This window comes from Poecilia formosa, unplaced genomic scaffold (assembly GCF_000485575.1).
Source record: "Poecilia formosa unplaced genomic scaffold, Poecilia_formosa-5.1.2 Scaffold335, whole genome shotgun sequence".
NCBI lineage: Eukaryota > Metazoa > Chordata > Actinopteri > Cyprinodontiformes > Poeciliidae > Poecilia > Poecilia formosa.
The window spans coordinates 486,120-505,571 of NW_006800274.1; the positions used below are offsets into that span (position 1 = coordinate 486,120).

The 19,452-nt window shown below is 39.8% G+C and overlaps 1 protein-coding gene across 1 annotated transcript in view; it reads right to left on the reverse strand.

Annotated features, from left to right (window-relative positions):
* Positions 1-2,280: 2,280 nt before the first annotated feature.
* pid1 (phosphotyrosine interaction domain containing 1) overlaps positions 2,281-19,452 on the reverse strand; it is a 29,604-nt gene continuing 12,432 nt past the window's right edge. Inside the window, exon 3 of the mRNA XM_007573624.2 lies at positions 2,281-3,817. Within this exon, the coding sequence (XP_007573686.1) occupies positions 3,317-3,817 (501 nt within the window). The 3' untranslated portion in view covers positions 2,281-3,316. The remainder of the gene's footprint in view (positions 3,818-19,452) is intronic.

Sequence of the window (19,452 nt, forward strand, 5' to 3'; positions counted from 1 at the left end):
ATCACAGTACCAGAAGTGGGAGACACTAAATCCATGTCGTAGTTTGGTTGTGGAGCTAAAGGATACGTCTCATTTACTAGAGCAAACAAAAAAAAACAACAACTTTACAACTTGACCAAAGCCCAGGAAAATGTGGACAAGCAGACAGTGAGGTTATGCTTTACATCTGTGCTGGCACCTTGTCAGAACATCATGTGTCTGAGCCATCCTGCTCATTCTGAAGCTGAGAATGCCTGGTGTTTATCCTCCCACATGATGCCGCAGCAGGGAATCCATTCAGTTCAAATCCAGCAGAGTTTACAGAATAATAAAAAAAAAGAACCTCTTTTAGGCCAGATCTGATTTAGCTTTGGGAATAAATGAAGAGAGAGGACTGTGATGTGGAGACAAAACAGACCACACCGTCTTGAGATCTTGGTAAATGCTTTATATGTAACTGTTTTGATCTTTGCACACACACCATATAGAAAACAGTTATGGTAACATTTTTTTTTTCTCAACATTTGAAGCGTGTCTGAGCTGTAAGGCAGAGATGGGCCCAATGAACTACAGCTTTGCAATCATTCCCCTCACTTTACAACCTCTTCTTACACATTTCCCAACACATTCAGTTCAAACACACACACACACACACGCACACACACTTCCATCCAACACAATCAGTCTCTTCTTCTTCACAGTTCAGCTTAATTACACTATTTCAGCATATAAAGGTTCTCAATATGTTTTTTTTATTTAAAATAGCTATCACCATTTATGTTGTAATATTTGGAAAGTGATACATTTGTATTTACATAAGCTTATTGAACAAGTTTCAAATACATTTTGTGTACATACAGTATGTATTCTTGTATCTAGGATTGTATTTGTACAGTAACTTCCAAAAGTATTAAAATGCCTTGAATTTTACATTTTGTGAAACACTAATTTCAACATGTTTTTTTTTTGTTGTTTTTTTTTGTTTTTTTTACAGTCCAACATAAAGTAGTGCATATTAGTGAAGAAGAGGAAAATTGACAGTTTTCAATTTATTTATTTTGGGGCAAAAAAAAAAAAAACCAGCAGGGCATGCAGTTGTTTTGCTCTCTTTAGTTCAACGCTGCCGCTAAATAAAATTCACAATTTGCAAGAAAACCACCTTCAGAAGTCCTCTAATTAGTAGTTTGAGTCCAAGACGTGCAATTAAATCTCGATATAAATACAGTTGTTCTGTGAAGGCCCCAGAGGTTTGTTTGAGAACATTAGTGAACAAACGGCATCATAAAGACAAAGGAAGGCGACAGACACCGCAGGGAGGAAGCTGCAGAGAAGTTTAAAGCAGAGTTCATTTGCAAAACAATATCTTAACGTCTAGGCACAACCCCATAGTCATCCACGTAACACGCATGCAAGGAGAGCTTCATTAAGAGCCAAAACACCCATGATGACACTGGAGGAGCTGCAGAAAGCAACTGCTCAGGCCTTTCTGTTAACAGAACTATTAGACGTCCATCCGACAGATCTGACCTTTAAGGAAGAATGGCAAAACAACTAAATTGTTGATGGACACCCAAACAAAGTCAAATTTGAAAATTACCATTAGCAATTCCAGCATGTGGAGGAAAATTAAAATGAAAACTTATTTGCCCACATTAAAAAGAGGACACGTTATTGTACGGTTACCCAAAGTATTAACTTATGGGATCCGAATAAAAATGCATGTTTCACTATTGAGATATTTAGAAGGAAAAAAACGCATCCTTTTACTTCACGCTCACAAATATGCACTACCTTATTAAGGTCCATCATTGATAAAATTCCAATGAAATACACAAACATTTCTGTTTAAGTGACAATAGGAGGAAAAACTACAAGGGACAATAATACTTTCACAAGGCCCTGCATGTGCTGATTGGAGCCACGTGACTCGACGGTGTTCAGTCGCCTCAGTGAAGTGCTGTCAGAGAAGAAAGTGCCTCGGTCCGGGAGTGGAGATGCAGAGCAGCAGAGACTTACACCCCACTTACTGTCGCTCCCTTCAAGATGTCGTGATAACGCGAGGCGGTTTGTGGAGCCTGGAGTGACTGGGCATGATATGACGTGCTCACAGTACGATGGACTCATACATTCAGCAGCGGCCAGGAGGTGTGAGCTGTTCACTCGGACGACTGCGGTTCAGGGTCCGACCACGTCGGCGACTGGCCCGCTCTGACTCATGGTTTTGCTTGGATAGTGTATGATAACGATTTTTTTTTAAAAGAGAGAAATGTAGCAAATGGTCACAGTACCATGTCTGATTTTGAGAAACTTCTTCAAACATAAAAAAAAAAAACACGATCCCCACCGTTTCATACACTTACTCCTCGTGTCTTTCTACTCTCTCGCACCCAGAAGCTTGCATTTTCATGCATATACATACAGAGGAAAAGTAAGCATCGACACCTACTGTACATACAAAGAAAAACATAAAAAGCACACACGCCACTGAGACAAGACAGGAAAGTGAGGCACATAATCTGACAGGCAAAATGTAGCCTGGATTTTGGTTTACATAAAACAAACGTCAGATGTAGACGATTAAGGTGTCTCAGACCGGCCCAGGCTTCTAGTCCAGTGAGAACTTCTAAAATATAATCTATTTCTCATTATGTCTTACAGACACTCTGTATCTTTCAGTACCAATAAAACAGAGACACACGTTGTCGCTCTCTCATTCAAGCTAAGTGACCACTTTTTGGGGATCACAAAAGGTAACCTTAGTGAACGCCCCCCCTCCTCATCAGTATTTGCTGTTACGAAGGCAAAAATATTTCAAAAGAGAAACAGCTAAAGAATCATCGCCGGCTCTAAACTCTGAGTGTGAACCTAAAATAGGCCACCTATCTACTCTGGTTTGGTCCCTACATGGCAAGAAGAACAAAAAGGTTAGTATGGCATTGGGTAAAAAAAATTGCTTTGTGTTGTGGTAAAAAAAAAAAAAAAATGCACCACAGACAGGCTTTGAGAGGTGCAGAATAACAGAAGCTGAACAAGAAATGATGAGTAGCATTTTTGTAGGCCTTCAAACCCTCATGAGGGTCATAGAGTACTTCAATGTCTGTAAGGTCTTTATTTAAACCGTTTCATCTGCCTTTCCTTCACTCAATTTATAGGCTACTTCATCATCCTGGGCATGTTGGTTCATACAGTGGAGATATATATATATATATATTTTTTTTAACCAAATTTGAAATAATAAGGGGACGACAGGGGAAACGAATAAGAGCAGTTATTCTGTCCATCCAGTCACCCCCTCAATTTGTCAGAACAGAAATCAAGAACGTAAGCGCCTTCGACTTCAACCGTCATCTGGGGTTGAGTCGTCAGGCGTGGACGAGTCTTCGGCAAAGTCGTCTGTTGAGCCGCTCTTGTGAATGCGCCCGTCGCTGCTCATACTTTGGAAAGTCTTTCGGAAGGCCTCCATCATGGAGTGCGCCAGCTTCTTGGCCTCCAGTTTGCTCTCGCACTCCACGGCGTGACAATCCATCTGGAAGGACAGGTCGTCGTTGATCTCCCGGTAGATCCACGCAAATATGTTGGGTCTTACACTGTGGTCGGCGGTGCAGTAAGCGATGCGCGCCACCTGGTAGGCGTCCACGGTTACAGAGACTTCGCCGCGCTCATCCAGGTGGTGGAGGCGCACCTGGAAGGGGCGGATTTCCAGCAGGGAGTTGCTCGAGGGACTGGTGCCCTGCTGTTGGTCCAAGGCACGACGTTCCACCAGACTCACTACCGCTGACTCCGTGCAGCCTGACAGGAACTGGGTCCCGGAGATTGTCATCTTGCCCAGGTAGGTCACCTGCAGCAATGAAACAAACAAATACTCGTAAATTCTTTTGTTCTTTAAAATATTTAACAAAAACGAAAGTATTCTTCAAATTCTCTGTGTCATTTAAATAAAAAAGGGGGTCAAATACCGGGCATTTGAGAGACAGTGCTTATATTTAATTGTTGGTTTCAATGAGTGCCTCTTGTAGTGAAAAGTGAAGGTTTGCTACTGAAAAAGGACTGGGCCAAGGTCAAGACCCCTTGAGAGGAACTCCAACAGTGGGCTATGGAATGATATCTGCATAAATCGAAGTTAAAAATTAAATTATGTTAGCACAATTTTTTTTTTACAAAACTCTGCAAGGAGATACAAAATGACAGGCATAGACAGATGAAAATAGGACAAGAACTGTTGAAGTTATTGGTGTTGGCACAACTTCCTCATCGTCTCGGTTTGTTTGGCTTTTTAGCAGAGCTTCAATACATCACGAGTGACAGGCAAGATCACTAGCACATGTATTTTGTGGGTCAGAATCTCAATATTTGGAGTATGAATACTGATGATAAATAAGCACCTCCCGTATCAGTCTGGAGGGAATTCAAATTCAAAGTGAAAAATTGCAGCAGATGATAGAATCTTTGGATCAACTAACTACAAAAACAAATTTTCAAGTATTCACCGTTGAAGGGCTCTACAAGGTTAGGCTTTTCTAACAGCAATTGTATGTGTATTATTTACTTAAATGGTCGGAATAAATAAAAAAAGGTATGTTAAACAGAACTCCACGCAACAGGAGAGCGACAGACTCAGAAGATTGAGACGGATAAGAGGAAAGAGAAAAAAAAAAAAAAGAACATTGCTGGAGATTTCTTTGGGAGCGAGGCCAATCTGAAGGCTGCAAAGGAATAATGGCTGACTTATGCACTCCTCTGCATACTGTTCTTTATGGTTTTATAAAAATACACAGAGGAGGAGCCTCAAAACTTAAACTGTTTTTACCCCCGTCTGTGTTTATTCTAGGCCAGGGAGACACTCCTGAACTCTTGGAGTTCATTACAGTTGGCTCCCACCCCACGTTTGACACACGGCTGCAGACAACATGAGTGCAGTACTAAATGTGAATTGCTACGAAAAGATGTGTATCATTTTTGTAAACATTTACAGAGCAAGTGGCCTGCACGGCTCAATGCACATCTGCAAAATGTAGCGAGTCTGGTCTTGGTGATAAAAACTCTTGAGGGCTTTGTGTAAACCAGTGAAGTCCTTAAAATGTGTATATTGTGTTACTCAGATGATCGAATCTACAAAACAAAGCTCACTGAGAGAAGACAGCTTCAGACAAAAATGGAGCCACAGCATGGGTTTGGGAGCCATCCTTCACTTTGTTCAGTCTCTGCTCAGATATGTGACTGAATGCGACCTTTCACATCAACATCAAGCAGTCAGTCTGATCGTCTCTTGTCAAGGTTTGCCGCTCAGTGCGGCAGAGTGCAACATTTCCCACCAGCCTTCAAAAATTTGCAAAAGCTCGAGTTAAGCAAAAAAAAAAAAATGTACTTCGAAATATAATTCCTATGTAAAAAAAAAAAAGCTCTTTGTGATTTCGACAACATGCAATATTAACTAAATTATTGACACCACCTGAAATTTCTTGCATTTTGTCATGTTACTACTACAAATTTTAATGTATATTGGTGGGATTTCATGTGATAGACTCAAGTTAGCACTTAATTATCAAGTGGGAGAAATTAGATGCATGTGTTGATTTTAATTTATTATTTTTACACGTAAAAGTTTGGAAAGTGTGCTGTGTGCATGACTGCTTACTAGCCCCCTCACTACATTACCCCGAAATAAAACACAGTGCACTAAGCTGGATAGTCATAAGAGTCCAGCTGCTCTGCAAAGACCTCAGACGTTCTCTAAAGAAAATTGGTGGTCATGAATGAAACTGAATGTAAAGTTAGATTATAAAATACCATCCACACCTGTAATCGTTATATGTTCTCCATGCTCTAAATCATTCGGGATAATTTCCCGTCTAAATGTAATCAGTGCACAAACGGATCCGCAGTCGAGAAGTTTTAACACATGCCCTAACAAGTTCCTGTTTCTAGGAACCACAGGGCAGTTTCACTTCACTATTTTTGCAGAGCTGTATTATTTAAAGCATCATCAAGAAACAGGAAATGTGCTTTAGCAGTTTGACGGGGGAAAAACATGAAATTGTATATTTTTTTTACCACTTCTACCAAATATAACAAAGAATTGCCTTATAACCATTTTAACACAAGTCTCTTAGATTACCAGATTGCAGCAGAACATCAGTAATTTCTATTTCACGCAACAGTGGGACACCCAGACAGCACAGCTGTCAGCTAGTGCCTCATTTTCACTTGAGGCAGACGACTATTCAGTGCAGCCATTACGCCGAGTGTCAGCTGTCAACAGCAGTACATTGTACAAAGAAAGTGGATCCCTTTAAATTTAAGGGTTTTAAAGAAAAAAATATTTTAATTATCTTATTTTTTACTTTAAATATCTAGTTTTTTTTTTTTTTGTTTTTTTCAGTTATAGCCATACAAAGCAAACCTGTAATATTTTATACCTGGTTCAATCTAACTGTGATTTTGCATTGTTGAGTTTAGAATTAAACAATTTTAGAACCTGTTACAAACCTTTAGACAATAAAAACCAAAGAACAGAAGGTAGATGCAGTTTTCAGTTCAGTGTCACTCTGTCCCAGGGCAACTGAGGCTACAATGTAGCTTAGCATCACCAGTGTGTGGACGTGTGTATGAAAGGGTGAAAGACCGACTGCGGTTTAAAGCGCTATGCAAGAACAGGCCATTTCCATTTACCCTGACTGTAGCTTCAGGCTCTGCTGTTTGATATTTAATTGTGGTTAAAAGAAATTTCTCCAAGAGAACCGTGAACAAGAAGACAGTAAACATGGATTTGTTTGACCACTTATGGTTTCCAAGTCAAATAAATAGAGCGTTGTTGCTCTTCTAAGATCAGACCAAAGATAAACAGGTGGTTAATAGTTACTGAATTTCATTGTTTCGCAGCAAGATTTTTTTTTTTTATCTGACCACCCAACAAGTGTTAAGAAAGGAGAACATTACAAAGAGGAAAGGAAAGTAGAGAAGTCGTCATGAGGAGGGAAAGGAGGAAGAGGCAGATTAGGAAACGACTCACGCTAAGATGGAAAGCAATAAACAGAGATTTTAGTACCATCATTAAGATTCAATAACAAGTGCTTATAAGTCAAGTTAAACAAATCCATTAGCCTGTTTTGCTCTGGTGTGTAGTGTAAATGTGTTAACATATAATTTAAAGCAGAGCAGAGACGTTTAACTGAGTTCAACTTAAAAAAAATGTTCTAACGTAAAGTGAGAAGAAAAATTATACAAGTCAGAAAAACAAAAACTGAAGAAAACAATGGGTAAAGCCAATGCAATGTTCACAATTAAACATGCACTTGAGTTTACAGGACATGAGAGCAGACAATCAACCCTAAAATTATTTATATAGCATATAAGCATACTTATCACTGATTGCAAAGTTAGATGTGTGTACGTTTGTTTTATTTTAAAAAAAAATATTTAAAAAAATAACACCCTGAATATACTGCAGATAACAATAGTAAAGATGCAAGCAGCATAAACCTTCACGTACATTAAAATAACACTTCCTGTGACTAAATCGGTATTTTAAAATAAGAACTCATCTTGAAACTAAACTTTTCAAACAAAAGAAAACCCTCTGCTTCAGTTTGTGAACAAAAAAAAAAACTCAGTTCTGGAAGGAATGTACAAGATCATTTTTCAATTAAAAACACATTTTTGTTTTAGCATGTGACACTAGATGCAGAACTGGTGAAACCCTAACAGAGGCACTGAGTGGGTCTGTGCACAATCTGTCTGGAGGCAAGCTGAAGATGTGAATCTGAGACTAATTATGGTTTTGTTAACTCCTACAGTGAATCTGAGGGAGCGTGTGAGCGTCAGGTTGGTTTCTACGAATCACGCCAAACATAATAAGAGGCAATTCTTTATTTCTTTCCTCTCATTTTCATTCATGCCTTCATCACCGATGGACGTTTACCATTTTGAGCCACGTCAATAGTGTTTGGTGTGAGACCGTCCACCCGGCCAAATATTACATTAGCATAAAAAAACGCTGAATTTCATATGGCTTGGGGTAATTCAGCCAACAATTGTTGCTGTGTAAATATTGCTCACATCGACATTGTGATGACGATACATTCACGACATACTGTAACAATGAAGAACATTAACTAAGAACTTGCATTCTGATCTCTGCAGAGAGGGAAGAGAGATGATCTCAGTTATAGAGCAGAATTGATCTTATTTAATTATCTCAGGGCCTAAAACCAGATGCTCGGCTGAGAATAACTCATGAAGAAAAGCAGTCCAGCTCTGGCAGGAAATTCATCAAAAAAAAAATTAAATTAAAATAAAAATAAAAAAATCCATCCATCAATCCATCACCAGCAGGGACACATCTGCTCTCCTCGACTCCGTCAGTCTGTTCACCAGTTGTTTCTGTGCTGACAAGTCAGGCAGGCAGCTTAAATCAACGCACAGGACCGCAGAGCTCTCCCCTCGTTTTAAACTTTCCATCTGTTTCTGTTCCACTCCAGTGTCTCCCCTGTCTTAAAACACTTTCTTTTACTCATCTGTTTCTCTTTCCCTCCATCGCCCCCCTCCTCTTCCTTTATATCCTCTACTGTACTATACCTTTATCAATGGCCTGCCTTCTATAGTGTTCCATCAAAGCAAACACGTTGACTTAAAGCGAAACACTGGGAAATAAAGATCGGCTACAGAAGAGGAGCCCTCGAGGCCATCAACTAGAAAGAATGCTATAAAGAAAATTGACAGAAAAATAGACAGGATGAGGGGCAGAGAAAAAAAAAAAAAGCAAAACAATGTCCCAGTAAATTTTCAATGGAATGCCGGTCTAGACGTGACACGAAACGGCCATACAGACCTGCTTTGTTGACGAGACACAAAAACAACAGAGAAAAGCGGCGAGAATGTTTGCGAGAGTAACAAAGGAGGAGGAGGAGGAGGAGGAGAGTTAAACATTTGCATGTGTGGTGAAACATGTGGGCACTATTACTGACTCTAGTTTTCCTTTTCTGTTCTCGCAACAGTAGGAAAATCTCAAAGAGGCACCTGCAACACAAAACGTAGGTGATCAACATCAACGAGAGTTAAGCCGACATTTCATCGAACCTTAAAAGAATTTTTGAATTTTACTGGAAGGTTTCTATCTCAAAGTAATATTAAAGTTTCAGAGTGGGCCAGCCAGATTCCTGACTCGACTCTCGCCAAGAATCTGCTAAGGGAGCCAAAGATACGGGTAGGAAGCCCTCCAGCCATAAATACTATGAGCTAATCATCAAGATAAATCATTAAAGTATCAGTCCGATAATAAAAGTTTGGTGAAATGTAAAAGAAAATAAAACATCCCAACAACTGCTGAGAAGGGTATACACTTTCAACACATTAAATATTTCATTTATACACCTTTTAGATTTTTTTTTTTATCTTTAAATTTGTTGCCCGTCTCACTTCTTTCAGAAACAAATTTCTTGTATGAATATAAAATATTTTAATCTGCCAGCCGTATGAGTAATTCTGGGCCTATGATGATTTCAGTCATGTATGAATAAATTAAACAACATTTAAACGCAATTCTAATACTAAACAAAGTACACAATACTCTATGCTATTTTCTATATGGCTGAGACAATAATGATGGCCTTACTTGGGCTAAGTTACCCTATATATTGGATCATGGGAGCATAGAAAATGTATGTGTTTTCAAACATAACCGTCTTAATAAATCTGAACCTACTTTGTTTGTCAAATTGCTGCTGTTGCACAGGGATTTTCCCATTTCGGTATAATACAGTGCATTTGTCATCTATTAATTTCAAATTTCACAGCATTTCTTACACTATGTACCAAACTACTGAGACCTTTTCAGAAAAATTAGGTTTTTTTTTTTTTTTAAGTTATCAATTATGGATGCAGGATACATCTAGTTTGACATTAGTATCAGCTGATGTTACCCATGTTGTGGGCATTGATCCTATAAGTAAAACTGGACTGATATTAATGGTTATTTCCATCTTGTTGCAGTGAGGGGGGAGGAGTGGGAGTTGGCCAGGGGTCATGTGGCTGTGGAACTGATGGATCGCAGGACTGTGGGGTGATGAACTGAAGCGCAGAGACGATTTCAGTGGTCACTTTTTCATGGTGTCTGAAAGGTGGGGAAATAAATATTATATTGTTAATTATTGATTACTAGAAATATCAATAAAGACATTAACATTGAATATCAGTAGCCGAAATTTTCTGACTGCCGCATCCCGAGTAGCCATTGTGTAGTCATCTACTTAGCTTCAGCTAAAGAGAAAATATGTGGCTAACTAAATATCGATAAGTCATTCATTGCTTGTTTAATTTTTGATGTGAGGAATGGAGAAAGTGAGCACCGCCATATACACGGAGGCCATCTGGTCCAGCACTATATCACCTTGACAGGGTCGCCCGTGGCAATTTAACCCCAGTTGTTGGCTCAGATAGTTTGGCCAGTTCTCTTTGTAGGAAATTGGATTTTATGAGATTCCAAATGGAAAAACAACACTCAACAGGAAGAGACAGGAAGCCTCTTTCACATGGCTGCCACCACCGCCAGATGTGGGTGGAAACATCTACATCCAGTGCCACGTGGACAAGGTGGGAGGCATCATAATCTGGTTGAAGGGACATGAAATGACCTCTAATTGCCAGGAAGGAAGGACAAGCTGCTGTGTAAGTTTGAGCGAAACCAACTACATATTGGACCAGCCACACACAGATTTGGCTCTGGAAAGTTAGAAAGTTGCCTCTTTGTAGCTTCAAGATGTAGGAGGAAAGGCTCTGACCATCTGTGTTTGGTCACCAAACAGCAGCTGTTAGGGTTTCTAGAAAGTGTCCTGGAAGGAGTGTCATTTGGGGGATTTTGTCTTTTGTCTTGGATACTCCAGCGCCTATGGAGCCAATGAAGGAGTTTGGACTCAGCAAACATTATTTTGTAAATAATCAAATGCTGTCAATCACCCTATATTTGGGAGCTGTAATTTCCAAAGCAGCTGACATACATAGTAACGTTGTGTGGGAAATCTGTGGCAATATTGCAATATAAATGGAACAAAAACAGCTATTTGCTTTAAACTGGAACTGCTGGCTAAGCAGCAAAAGTTTTAGTTTGGGGCGAGGAGGAGAGGGCGGTGAGGTCGGGGGTCACCCTCGTGTTCACCATTAATTCAGTCAACTTTGCATTAAACAATCACGTTTGCGGCTGTGCTCAGCCACGGGCGCAAGTTGGCTCTCTTTGCAAAGCTCGGTTAAAATATAGCAAAAAGCAGTAAAACGAAAGAAGTCGCAGCATCTAAAGGGTGTAACCTCATAAAGCCAAATTAGACATTCTATAAAACTTGAGCGGAGCTGTACGTTCAAAAGACTGAGCAGAGAAACTAGATGTTTCAGACTTATTTGTCTGCATGCTAGATTATGCTGGAGACGGTGAGAACTAAGCCCATCAGGGTGGCCTTCAAGCATCTAGAGCAGCAATTTTAGTTAGAATACTAACAGTTTTGTTTTTTCCACCAATTGGTGAAATCTACTGTTCAAACTAGTTTTGGCTTCTGTTTAAAACGACATTCCTCAATCACAGTAGTGACGGGCAAGTAAGCCTGATATTCACTGATCCCAAGATAAATGCAGCAAACGATTCACTGCTACAATTCCACATGTTTTGGTCACAAATCAGAAGAATGTCCTCTAAGTTTTCTGGTAAGTGGAGCAAGTAAATCTGAAATTTGACTCTTTTTATGACTCACTGGATTAATATGCAACAATGAATGGAAACCACTACTTTTCCAAATGGCTCAGGACAAACTGACTTACAAGGAGGTAAGGAAGGGAAACTGTTTTGGAAACAGATGGGGAGAAACAAAGTGAGACACATATACAAGGGGAGGCAGGATAAACATCCGCACCTTGGCCACTGAGCCGATGGGAAGAGACGGAAACATCCTGGCACACTCGGACAGTGCGTCTGTCTAAGTCGGGATGAGGGCATACTTGTCTGTATAGAGGCATGCCTGCATGTGCATGAGAGGTGTAGCAGTTGGGCAGCTGCTGCCGCTGGAGCAACAGCTGGATCAGCTATTAACACAGAAAGGAAGCAAACAGACGGGAAGTAAGCAGGCGGTGGAGGAAGAAACACAAAGAGAGCTCAGTGAAGAGATACCTGTCCCCATAGAGAGACTCTGGGGATGTGAATACAGATGCAGGAGATAAGAAGAGGATGTAGCTGTTGGGAAAAGACTTCAGCAAAGCTTGATCTGGTCTGGGAACGGACCCTTTGTGATGATTAAAGCAGCAAAATGTTTCGGCTTCAGATAGTTTCTGGAGCTCAGTCCAAGGGCAAACAGATGGTGGAGACAAAACACAGTCTGTACCCAATCCCACAACCTTCTGTACCATTTTAGCTAAAATGAACTCGGTGGGACGTTCTACAGTAAACAAAAGAACAAAGGAGCACAACTGACAAAGACAGAGATGAACGAGCAATTACTTCAGGCAGCAAGAGACCGCCATTTAACGTCCAACTGAGGATATTCCTTTAAAAGTGAATTCATATCTGTAATTTAAAAGTGTGAACCAAATTTGAAACACAAAGAGTGATATATTTTCTGTCAATGTTGAATTTGACTTACAGCTGAGAGAAACCCAAAGTTTGAATATTATATTTCAATTCAAAAAGGTTCTTAAAGACAAAAATGTTGACATACTGAACAGTATCTGTAAGTCTGCAGAATATAAACTCCTTGTTTGGTCAGGATTGTTTGACCTTTTGTGTCTTACATCCCTACTGGAGGCAAGACAGTGACGTCCTGCTGGAGAACTGTCTAGTCACCAGTCTCCACCATTATTGTGTTGGATATATCGCATTTCTGTATTTAAAAAAAAAAAATCCTTTCTTCATTAGTCTTGTGTCAATTAAAAGTTTTCAGAGAAACTAACATTTGAAAGCCACCATCAAAATGATGCTTGAATGAATGATTCCAACATGTCATTGTGTGCAAAACATGTATACAAGTTTGAAAGTTTGAACAAAATTTGTATTCATTCACATGCAACTATAAATATCACGTATATATTTGTGAGTTTGTATAAAAACTCCAAATTCCTGTTCATTTTTAAGCCTTCCAGCCACAGTTGTGCACTAAAATGTAATCCAAGTATAATTTAACTGGGTTTAGACAAGATGGATCGTGCATACAGTCAGGACTGAAGATTACCTTAGCTTGCTTCCTGAATTGGCCCCCTGTGCCTGGAGCCTCTGACTGAGATCCCAGTGTTTGGAAATGCAACATTCCTCAGGAGCATGCTAACATTCCACTCAGACTTACTGAATCAGCTCACTGCATCTGGCTCTGCTTGTCATGGCATGAAGTGTTGGATGAGGTTCTCGTTTCTTATTTTAAATGGAACAGCGTGCATTAACTGGTTTACTTTGGAACGTGACGGCGATCTGTGTGCTACCACAGAGAGTTGAAATGTTCCTGTGTCCAAACAGGCTCCTGTTTTTGGTGTACATGAAAGGTGCTTTTACAGACAAACCACCTTCCTTAAAGACCTTTCAACGTCCATAAAACGATGGCGAACTCTCCTTGAACACACCACAAAAGAGTGCCTTATAATAAAAAAAAAATCACCATATTTGTAGAGCTATGTAGATTGCCTAGCCAGACAAATGTGTTGGCACAAAGTACTTCTCCAAATATTTAGCACAAATAAGATTTTGCCTTGCTTTTTAATGACATGGACAACAAAGATGGCAACAATCAGTCTACTTCACAATAGGATATCTGCAAGTACTAACTGGTATTTTTTTATTTTTTCCCAAAACGAAAATTGTGTAAGCTATAAAGAGCATTTCATGGATTTTCAAAAGACAATTGAAAAATAGTTCAATCCTTTTCTTTTTCCATGCTTGCTTGACTCATCATGTTAGAGGATCCAAGACCTGTGGTCAGTGACTAACAGGCTTTCTGACACTGGACAGCATATTTTACTCCAGTATGCCTCAATAGTCTTCAGAAATAATTGTGTTCTGCAGAGATTCATGACTTGCCACAGCAAAGCAACAAAAGCTAAAATGAATCCACTACATTGTTTTACAATATGTATGGTGTTTGTCTCCTGATATCCGGTTTTCTCTAAATAGTCCAAAAATCATTCTTCCAGTTTCTATGGGGGCTGTTAACACACATGATGGTGAATTCCAGACTGGTTTGTTTTTGTTGTTGTTGTTGCAGCCCACCTGAAGCCAGTTATATTCAAAGAGTGGCAGATGGAAAAATAAAAACAAAAACGTTACGATCCTTGAACACGGAGTTCAGTTTGAATGGTTTTGGATGGTTTCTTCGGGTCTCTATCTGCATTTCCTCCTGCGTCCATTTTCCTGCCACATTATTTCGTAGCCCTTACCACTAGACTTATTTTTTGCTTCCTGAGGTCCTCAGACAGCTCACATTTGCTCTCTCAACCATGACATCAAACTACCCAGAAGCATCTTTGTTGCCTTAAAAGTGCTGATTAAAACCAATTGACACCAACTGTCCTAATTAAGGTTAAACAATAAGAAGAACTGACAACTACTGGATTTTTGGTTCTTTCACACAATCTATACCAGGTTTCCAAGTTAATTTATTTTTACATATTCAAAATAGTTTCTCCCGCCAGGTTGATCATAGCAAAACTTACTTTAAAAACAACATTGATCCTTTTCAATAATGTGGTATTATCCAAAACTTGACTTAAAAACCTTAAAAAATTATTTATTTTTTTAATTCATTTTAACACTTGCTTGGTAACAATATAAATATTTAGATTTTTGATCATCCTTTACTTCTGTTTTCTTGCTCCTACAAATTGATTCTTGTGGATCCCACCAGCCCCTCACATCCATCACCACTATTAATTGTAACAAGTGTGATCAAAGCAAAAACATCACCAGCAGCTGTCGTCCAATGTCTAACTGATCTGAGAAATATGATGACCAGCAGCCGGACCTGATGATGTGCACAACAACTGACTGCATCTGGACAGTGGCATGACGACTGTGACAAAGCTCGGCTTTGGGGAAATCCCTCAAAGTTGATGGTTGCAAGCTTCAAGCCAGACTCATTTTTCCACAATGGGAGCTGTGTGTGATCTGCAAGCTCATACGGCTTTTGAGTTTGGTGGACCACCTAGTATCACGTCGCAGGCCAAATTGATCTGTAACGAGAGGTTCCTAGTTAAATTCTTAAGGCAGAACCATGAAGTAAAAGGGACAAAGCAAGGAGGTCATAGAAATCCAAGACTGGATTTGGAAAGCCTCATGGTCTTTGTTTTCAAACAGCTCTGTAGGAGAAGCTGTCAGTGAAAACAGTTTGGAAAAGAGCAGACACTTCCATAAAATACTTGGCAGGAACAATCTATCTGTTGAAGTTTATCATGAGAAAACTTTAACTGACTGAAGTCGCTCCTAAGAAAGAGCAACTCTTGGCGACGCACGTCAATAAGAGAACTAAAAACATGTTTCCCGCTATGAAAAGCGCGGCGTTGTTTTTGCCACTAGTCGTCCAACTACACATAGCTCGCAGGATCAGAACCGACTCATTCGGGACTTGAGAAATATCTGTAGTTGCCAAAATTGGACACGGAATGATCCAAAGTATCTTAGCAGCCACCAACTTATTACAGCCAACTGGTAAAGATACAATTTTATGCAGTTGGAATTTCCTGAATTTTACAAGAATGTATCCGAGTCAAAAGCCCAGGATTTGGTGTCACTAACTCAAAAATACTGAGGCTGAGCCTCGGATTCAGTGTTTGGATTTCGGTACAGTCCTGAAATCCATCTCAGTCTGGCTCTGCTGCTGACAAGTTGCAGTACCAGCAATGAAAACAGAGTAATTATCGTGAGCAGGAGTCAGGACTCTTTCCTAATCCTTCAACGCTCTAGTTTCCTTACAAACAAAGCGTTTTTGATTCTTTATGCGTTGCTTGCCTACTCTGTTGCCAAGATCAACTGATTTGGACTGAGGTGTGTAAACAAAATGTGTGCCTTCCTACCCACTGACAAAATAATACAGAGATGTCTGGACACTGTCAAAGTTATAAAAGCAAGCTAACATATTAATAATCTGTTCCCTTTTTATCTCTAAACCTAGAAGATGATTTTAAAAAGAGTATCTAGTAATGAAAAAGACAAGACCATTTGCAAGGAGAAAAGAAACCCTCGGTCGTCTCAACCTACAGGGCTACGAATCATCTAAATGTTGCAGCTGTGCACCCTGTTCCTCCTCACCGAATGAGAAGAGACAGGGCGTCCAGCATTCGTCTGACATCAGAATACAAAGTACAGAAAGACGGAAAGTCACAACGAATAGACAAAAGTGTGGCATGTATCGTTTCTGCAGTATATACTTGGAGAAACAATTACACTTTCTCCCAAGCGGCTATTTAGAGTAAGGGCACAATGCTTGAACCCACATCCTTCATTATTATCTTATACTGGCAACTTTTTAAGCACCCTGACTTAATGTGTCAATTCAAAGTCTATTGGAGTGTAAAAAAAATAATAATGAGGTAAAAAATAAGAGGTGGTCTTGGTAGGTAGACAGGACAGTAGACGATTCCTGCCATCCTGCCTTCCTGTAAACTGTTAGCATGAAATACTAATTGGAGAAACAGGGAAGTGAAAGAAAGAAGATCTGAAACATTATTATGCTCCAGCATATAAAAATCAATCAGAGAAGTCCGGCAAGTATTTCAGAAAGGAACTAAATCTCCTTGTTTGTGCTGGTTTTCTGCCACAAAAGACAACCACGTCTCTTGAGTAGTAAAGCAGAGGAGCAGGTGGGCAGACAGACATTCAAACAGACAGGTATGAACTCAGATGGGAACTTCCACAGGACAACAGATCCAGACAACGAGGCACAAAGGCCGGCATGCGAGGTAGTAGCCCGCAGACAGAAGAAGACTGTTTTGTAGCGAGAACGCGTGTTTGTTTGGCCGGTATTACACTGAAAATACGTAGTGGTATCCACAGCAACGTGGCTTTGGCATTTTCAGTGCTGTTGGAAAGAGCCGCGAGTCAGAAGAGGAGCAGCCAACGAGTGAATGCTGGGATTCACACTGTACAGCGAGAGACACCAAGTCTACAAGGGAATATTCGCATGGGTCATATAGACATTTCCCTCAGCAGTAGATCAACATTTAACTTCTGATTTAAACCGCACATCATCACTCTAGCGTTTAGGAGACTTGCGCCCGAGTTTTTACTGCCTTCTGGCTTTGAACTGAATATTTTATTATGAAAAACAAATCTTTCTTATTGCACTTCAAAACGAGAATAAAATCTAAATAAAATAAAAAAAATTAACAGGGACAAAATAAGATTCCCTGTAGGTCCTGACTGGAGGTGAGCTGTGTGCAGAGACTAAACTATATCTGCTCATTTGTCATCCCAATCAAATGAGCAGACAGACATGTAATCTGACAGAAAGACTCTAGAGTTCAGATTACAGATAAGCTCTAAACTCTGTTTTACTTTGGCCAGGAGCTCAATATCACCTCAAACTGTTGATTAAATGAAAACGTACCTGAATGTCTGTGGAAACGCAGTCTTACAGTATTCACCTTAAGCTTTTTCAGAGTTTGTCACATTAAAACCACAAACTAATGTATTTATCGGGATTTTATACCCAACTCAAGATTTTTGGTGCAGCAATAAAGATCTATTAAATGTGAGGTGCGTCTGTATTTATTCTCCAGTGATTCAATCCTTTGCAGAAACACACAGCTGCAAGTGGTTCCTGCCATTTCTTCACCAGCTTTGCACGTCTCATAATGGAACATTTGGACCATTCTTCTCCCATAGCTCAAGTCCTGTCACATTAAATGGAGAAACTTTGTGGACAATCGTTTTTATCTTGCCACAGATTCTCAACTGGATTTACGTCTAGACTTGAAATAGTCGATCTTTAGCAAATAAATATGCTTTGATCTAAAACACTGGTCTACACACCAGTCTGGCTGTAACATTCGGTCTTATTGTTCAGCCTAAACCTTTTCAGCCTTCCAAGACAGTAGGCTGCAAAAGACTTTTGGTAGGTCTGTAGTTGTGCCATAACCTTTCCATTTGCTGGTTACAGACAGGACGATAGTTTTACAACATATTCCTCCTAGAAACATCTCCACAGCTTCGTTCCTCACATTTCTGCTGTGTTCTTAGGTCTTCATTATGCTTTTTTTTTGTCACCAATGTTCTCTGACAAACCTCAGAAGGTTCCGACATACTTCATCCGGTTGATACAGCTCTGTGTGTTTCCGTATTTTAACATGCTTGGACAGCAATGTTGATATTTTGCTTCAACTAGTTCCACTATCTGGCTTTCGTATCCGCAAGAGACGTGAATACTTTTGAGAGGCGTTCATCTAACATGATGAGGAAATACCAATGTTTGTACGACTTTTCATGGAATAACTACTATAATAAAAAAGAACGATAAATGGCTAATAACTCGTGGATGAAAGCTGGAACGGATGAAGCCTTGAAGGTTTCACAGAAGTGCAGAATTTATACTAAGATTAAATTATACACATGTAGACCGACTACAGCTTCTTCAGGCAATCGTTTAAACAGGATGTCAAAGGGAATCAGAGTAAAGGGGGTTAATATGCATTCTCTTTATAATTTTTGACTACTTTGTTTTGGTCAGTCACACTGAATACCCAAAAGTTTGTGCTTATAGGACAACAAACGGTTAAAAACATCAAGTGGTATTAATACTTTAGCAATGTACTGTGAATAGGTAATGCATCTGGTCCTGATACTACAGCAGCAGAGTGAAACAAAAAGGGGCCACAAGGAAATTCTTGCCACTACTACTTGATCTTCAGCAGATAAAAATCCTGAAAACTACACGCTGCCGGGTGTCTCGTGTGTCTCTGAGCTGGACTGGACTGCACTGCTCTGCAAGCACAAAGGGTCACATTAAAACTTCAGGGTGTTTCTGTAAAGAGCCAAAAAGGCGCCTCTCGCCGTATCTTTTCCTTTTTTTTTGTTTTGTAGTCATCCGTATGTGCTCAACTTCTTCTCTTGTACAGTGATCCAACAAACACAAGCATCAACAAGCATAGGGACTGTGTGTTCCACGTTTGTGTTTCCTGGCAATAATACCAGTGGGAGTTTATTTTGTCCTCTTAGAGAAGCTGCCAAATATAAAAAAAAGGTTTATTTTAGTGAGGGGAGAAGTTGGGAAATACCTCCCTTTTCATCACGTTTACTAATGACACACCAGATTTCAATCAGAAAGTCACAGAAAACTAAATTCTCCCACTGAAGGAGGCTCTCAAAGGCAGGCAAGCACACAAAGACGTTTGGTAATTTGTTAAGAAGTTTCATTTCAATCTGTACCGGCGTGCTTCCTGTTTTGAACCTGGAGAAAAAGAGAGGAGTTTAAATTACACAATGTTTTAGATCTAAACTCTACAGGGAAACTAAAGGCTCACCCAGAC